Source organism: Urocitellus parryii, chromosome 6, assembly GCF_045843805.1.
Source record: "Urocitellus parryii isolate mUroPar1 chromosome 6, mUroPar1.hap1, whole genome shotgun sequence".
Classification (NCBI taxonomy): domain Eukaryota; kingdom Metazoa; phylum Chordata; class Mammalia; order Rodentia; family Sciuridae; genus Urocitellus; species Urocitellus parryii.
This window is the reverse complement of record NC_135536.1, coordinates 198,864,928-198,871,336: the sequence shown is the minus strand read 5'-3', so window position 1 is coordinate 198,871,336 and position 6,409 is coordinate 198,864,928. Positions and strand designations below refer to the sequence as shown.

The following is a 6,409-nucleotide window of genomic DNA, read 5'->3' as shown; positions in this document are numbered from 1 at the left end:
AGGCACCAACTGCTAAAACAAGTCCTACCATGTTCTTTCTTTGGCCCTTGCTCACTCTTGGAAGTAAATGGTATTCACACCCTGTCAGATCTATGATTGCCCTAAACTGACTGTACTCCCCACTTCCAGCCAGGCCACTACAGGTACTGGTACACACACACACCAGACCTGGAAACCTACTTTCACCTGGCTGTTCCTACTTTCACCTGGCTCCCCTCTTCCCACAGGTGTTTTTCTAGTACTCATAACGTCCAGGGTACTTATCATATGATAATATCTTGTTGAGGGGTGCCTAATAATACATCATCCCACTTGCCACCTTATTCAATCCAACCTGGCCAGCCTCTGTCCACAAGAGGCTGGGGATGACAGGGACAGCCAACACTCCCTGCTTGAGGAAGCCACTACATTAGACGTAGTAGTGAGCAGAAGCCTTCTCACATTCTGTGTTGCATCCCTGAGTCATGAACAAAGTCCAAGCCTGGCCCGAGAGTAGGCCCAGCAATGAGTAGTCAGTGCAGCTATCTCTAGGCCCTGTGCCATCCTGTGCCAAATTACTCCAAGTCTGCAGTCTCCATGAGCTGTCTCCCACAGAATGTAGAGGTGGGAAGGCAGCCCTGCAAAGCAACTAAAAATGTCTACCTGCTGAGACATTGTGGCCCTGCAATGCGATGTCCTTTCACAGCTAGGGACAACTTGTACACTTAATCACTGAGTGGACATCCTCTTCTCAGGAACCATCCCCAAAACCAAGGCCAGGTTAAGGGTGCCTCCCTGTGGCCCCAGAGCCTGTTCCTGACAGTCTTTTGCAATGACAGGCACCATTACACAGCATTGCCATAAATTGGGTCAGGTTCACCGTTGCATTCCTTTTGGGAACTGGGACATGTGTCCAAAATTGTTTGTGGAAGAGAGAGGAAAGAGGGAGGCATAGAAAAACAAAGGGAAGGTCTGAACACCCCAGGGAATGGTAAGCATGATCCACACATACTACCCAACCTCCCCAGACTCCAGGTCAGGACTCCCTGCAGGACCACCTTCTCTGGTTGGGAGTGTAGAAGGGGAATGGTCCTAAGGCCTAGAAGGTGTACAGGTACCCAAATGCATCAGCCTTGGGGGCCATGGGCTACAGTTCCCAGGGCAACTGGAAGTCCTCGGGATCCAGTGGGCTGCAGTGAGTTGCCTCCACATTCTTGAGGTGCTTATGTGCCAGAAATAGTGCCAGCTGCCGGCGCCGCCGTGGGCTGAGACCTTGGCCCACAAGCCAGGGGAAACTAGGCCCATGTGGCCCCCAGTCCTGGTCCTCCAGCTCCTCCTGGCAGCCATCACGGTAAGAGCGCATCGTTGCCAGGCACCACTCATCATCTACACGGTAGCGAGCATAGAAAGCTGCCTCCTGTGCCAGGCTGCTGGCTCGTAGCCAGCGGGTCACAACAGCTCGGCCCTCACGTGCCATCACAGCTGGGTATCGGTGCTGCAGCAGGCGCAAAAGCAGCTCATTACCACGGTTGCCCTCCACGTCGCTGGGTGGCAGGGTGGGCAGGTGGCTTGGGGTGCTGACCACATCATCCTGCGTTCGTCGGAGCAGCAGCACTGGGCCAGGGTAGCAGCACAGCTGCTCTGCAACATTGAGGTTGAAGTGCTCCCGCACTGTTCGTACCACCAGTCCCTTCCAGCTATGGGGCATGACTTTCAGGGCAAGTGGCACAAGATCATCAAAGGTGGCATCCAACACCAGTGCACCCAGCTCTGGGTAAGTCATGGTGGCCCAGGTAGCTGTGAAGCCACCGATAGACCAGCCATAGACCACCACGTGTTTGGGCGGGAAGTGCAAGCGGTGCAGTGCGTACTTCACCACCACATCCATGGCGTTGGCATCGTGCTGCGGGAAGGGCGCGCCTGTGCTGCCGCCAAAGCCAGGGTGGTTCCACCCCAACACAGAGTAGCCGGCCTCAAGTGGCGCTGACAGGCAGCCCATCTCATAAAAGCCCGCGTTGCCTTCGCAGCAGATGACCAGGCGCAGGCCCTGGCCCTGGCTACCAGGTTGCTGGCGGCGATCCATGAACATGGTGTCTATCTCATTGCCATCACAGGCAACCAGCTTGGCGCGCCGGCCGTGGTAGCGCTCCACGAGGCGCTCTTGGCCCTGCTGTAGTAGCGGCAGCAGTGCGCGTGTCATCAGGAACATGGAGCCTGGATACACGAGCCAGCGGCCTAGTGAGTGAGCCAGCGCGTAACTGGCGAGCTGCCCTGGCAGCTCCCGGATCTGCTGTAGGAGGCACTGTGTCTGGCTTCGAGCCCCATGCGGAGGGCGCCCGGGCACATCCCCGCCCAGTGCCGCGTCACGCAGTAGCCAAACGCCCGCTGCTGCCGCCGCACACGTCAGCGCGCGGTGACCACTGCCTGCGCCGTGCACGTCGTCCCAGCGAAAGTCCACTGGCCAGTTGCGGAAGTTGTAGGTGTAGTTCGCAGTCAGATAGATCTTGAACACGTGTACCAGCGCCTTCACGAAGCAGATGACACACATTGGTGCCAAGGCTCTGTGCTATCCGAGGCCCAGTCACTGGGCTAAGTATCGGAGGGCGGCCCAGGCCCGGCCCAGCGGGCGGCTGCGGGGTCGAGCGCCTCGCGGGGCAGCCTTGGGCCTACCTCCTCTGGATAGACCCTAATGGCCTTTGTGACCTAGACCTTCCAGGACCATGGGGAGTCTGCCTCTACCCGGCACAGACCAGCTTTGTGAGTCACTGTTGCTGAGGGAAGAAGTGATACTAGAGTGACGGGCACACAAAGGTTCAGAGGTGTGAACCTCAAGTTTTGCCCCGCCCTGAGGCTGACACCTCGAGATCTCGCAGCCACGCCCTCGGCAGGTCCTGCCCCAGCACCTCCCTCTTTCTTAACTGAAGATGACCACAAATGGACACCTCCAAGGTTGTTGGGGATAACCTGCCCCCTGGGGTCCCCTGGTGTATACCTCCCCTCAAGGACCAGGTCAAACAGGGCTGCTGCTGGAGCAGGGAGGCAGAATTTACTCCTGGCCTGCAGCTCTTGGCCGCTGTTCCCGTTCCTTGTCAGGAAAGAGTGTGGGCAGGCTGGAAACTCCCCTCCCCCACCTCCTCTGGATCCTCTTTTTACTGGCATCAGCAGCAGCAAAGACCTTCCCCAGGTGGGTCCTGCCAGGCTGGGTTCCTCTTTTCCAGTCCCTGGTTGAGCCGCCCCTTCCCTTCAAACCACTCCACAAGCTGTACCTTCCTCTTTTCTTGAGGGCTCTGGTGGTTCTCAAACTTCTTCTCATACACTGGAGAGGGCCAACCCACTTGAGGGTCAAGGGGCAGATGTAGAGGCCACCAGTTGGGCACCATTCAGGAGGCTCATTTAATAATTTCCAAGATCAAAAACAAAAATGCAGAACCAGGAAAACCCAAACAGACTTGGGAGCCTGAGAATCAGGCTAGCCTGAGACACCAGGCTTTGGGGAAGAGAGATTCAGGGCCTCAAGAGCCCCCTCTGACTCCCCTGCTCTAGGCTGGGTTGGAAAAACCACCTGGTCTAAATAGCCCCCTCTGGCTTTGGGATCAGCTAAGGGATGCTGCTATCTGTAGAAGCTGCAGATGGGACAAGGATTAGTTGATTCCCCCCACACACACACTTGGGGTTTCCAATAAGTAAAGAATATATAAAGTTGAATTTCAGATAAGCAGCAAATACTTTATGAGTGTGTTCCAAGTATTGCAATCCCTGACCTCACAGTGGACATAGAAGTGTACCCATTAAACTATTGTTTTCACTGTCGGTACATGAGATTTCAAGACTTCACTATAAAATAGTTTTGTAGTCAGTCAAAGTGGTGTGTGCCTGGAATCCCAGTGACTCAGGAGGCTTAGGCAGGAGGACACAAGTTCTAGGCCAGTCAGCAGCTTAGCAAGACCTTGTCTCAAAATAAAAAGGTCTGGGGATGTAGCTCAGTGGTAGAGAACACTGGGTTCAAACCCCAGTACTACAAAATAAAATAAAATAGATTTCCTGTTAGATGGTTTGTCCAGCTGTTGTTTAATATAAGTGTTCTGAGCACATCTAAGATAGGCTAGTCTAAGCTATGACCTGCAGGTTAGGTGTATTATATATATTTTTTTCTTTTTCAGTACTAGGAATTGAACCTAGGAGTGCTCTACCACTGAGCCACATCCCCAGCCTTTTTTATTTTATTTTGAGGCAGCTTCTCCAGTTCTTGGAATTATAGATGTATGTCATCACACCTGGCTTTAAATGAACTTTTTGCTTACAATATTTGCAACTTATGATAGGTTAAACAGGATATAACCCCATAATAAGTCAAAGAGCATCTGTGTTTAAAAATTGTTTGTTTGAAATTCAAGTACAAGCCAGGCCTGGTGGCACATGCCTGTAATCCCAGTAGCTGGGTATAAGGATGGTGTGAGGCCTTAGCCTAAGCAACTCCATTATAAAAACTTCACTTTGAAACCTGCAGTCTCATCTCACCAGGCACGCCTACGGAGCCCTACAATATGATCATCAGGCTTAGCCTGACATAAAGAAGTCACTTCTCCCCATCCTGACAAACTCAGAGTGAAGTCTCTGGCATGTTGTCCTCTCCCCGATAAGGGAGAGACACAAGAAAATCAGAGTGGGGACCACCAGACCAGATACTTTAACCCAAAGGCAAATGATATCACTGATAAATCTGTGGCAGCTGATAGGGATTGAAAGGGTGGTCAGAAGCCCCCAAATTTAGTATAAATGATAGAGCAAATGAACAGACATTCAGCCAACCGACACTGATGCCCCCATGCTGGAGAGCCTGATGAGGACCTGGACTGACATCCCAATTCTTCTCATCATTTGCTGATCCTCTGCACCTTCCTCACCGCTCTCAAACTCTACAGCCACATCTTGACCCTGGTGAGAGCCACGACTTCTCTCTACGACCCTCTCCTCAGCCGGCTGTCAGCCCCACCCCAGGAGAAGCCTGCCTTGGCTCCTGACCTGAGTGAGTGTGCATCTGCTGGACTTAGAGCCTAAGGCTGGAGACTTCTGATCGGACACTTGAGCTTAGCATGCAGAGGGAATGTCTGTCATGAGCGTGTCATGATTAAGTGTGTTTTCAGTGCTTAGAATTAATCTAGAATTGTTTGCTGTGAATTGATTATGTCTATTGCAGTGCCCAGCATTAAGGATTGTCATTTTCTTAATTAAGAACCTATAGAGTGAGGGGCTGGGGTTGTGGCTCAGTGGTAGAGTGCTTACCTAGCATGCATGAGGCACTGGGTTCGATCCTCAGCACCACATAAATGTAAAATAAAGATATTATGTCCCCCTAAAATATATATATATATATATTTTAAAAAGAACCTATAGAGTGAAATTGTATTGAGTGATTTGAGTGAATAAAGCAATGAAAAGAGCAGAAGTGCTTGGACATTCTTTATTTCTCCCCCTCGACTGCATAAGTTGCACCTTTTGCCCATTGCAACATTGGAGAAGCTAAGGCAGGAGGATTACTAGTTCAAAGCCAGGCTCATCAACTTAGTGAGGCCCTGAGAAATTTAGTGAGACCCTGTCTCTAAATAAAAAATAAAAAAGGCTGAGGATATGGCTCAGTGGTTAAATATCCCTGAGTTCAATCCCCAGTACAAAAAAAAAAAAAAAAAAGTATAAGAGGGTGTTCTGCTTTGTTTTTGTTTTTTTTTTTTGGGGGGGGGTGATATTTTTTTGAGACAGGGTTAGTCTCACAAAGTTGCTTATGGCATTCCTAAGTTGCTGAGGCTGGCTTTGAACTTTCAATCCTCCTTCCTTGGCCTCCCAAGTCACTGGGGTTACAGGCATGTGCCACAAGGGCAGATACAATGTTTGGTTCTGATTCCTGGGAAAAGATAACCCTGGAGAGTCTTTGTCCTCCTGGGGGCACTCTCCCTGCCTCATGGGCTCTGAGACTTGTTTGGAAATGCAGGCTTTTTTTCCCAGCCAGGCCCACCTGCCCTTAGAGGAGGGGGGAGAATCAGAGACCGGATTCTGGAGAGCAGAGGTCAGCAGACTGGAGCCGCTAGTCCCCAGGGACTCCATGCCTTCTCTGGCCTGGCCCTTGACCCCACCAGCCCACAGAAGCCCAAGTGCCCCAGAACCATCAGCTCTGGTGATACAGGAAAGCATGTGACAGGAAGGGAGCAGTCCCCTCTCCAGAAGAGCCCCCTGGACTGGACCAGCTGTGGCAGGAGTGACCTTCTGTTCCCCACCCCCTCTGCTCAGGGAAGTGCAGCAGGGCTGGGGGGTTCTGTCCCTGCACATGGGCTGATGGAATCCCCTTTGGCTCCCCTACTCCAGGCAGTCATCTGAACATGCATCCCACCCCCACAGGGTTGGCTAGTCCTGGACCTCCACCCTCCCCCACTGAGGC

General features: G+C 52.1%; 1 protein-coding gene across 1 annotated transcript; it reads right to left on the bottom strand.

The window, feature by feature from the left end:
• Nucleotides 1-1,126: 1,126 nt before the first annotated feature.
• Nucleotides 1,127-2,542, bottom strand: Abhd16b (abhydrolase domain containing 16B). Its single transcript, XM_026413515.2, has one exon. The coding sequence runs from the start codon at nucleotides 2,525-2,527 to the stop codon at nucleotides 1,127-1,129; it is 1,401 nt and encodes a 466-aa protein (XP_026269300.2). The 5' UTR covers nucleotides 2,528-2,542.
• Between the last annotated feature and the right edge of the window lie 3,867 nt (nucleotides 2,543-6,409).

Coding starts and splice junctions, on each gene's coding strand:
- Abhd16b (XM_026413515.2), bottom strand. CDS start 2,527: ATGTGTGTCATCTGCTTCGTGAAGGCGCTGGTACACGTGTTCAAGATC.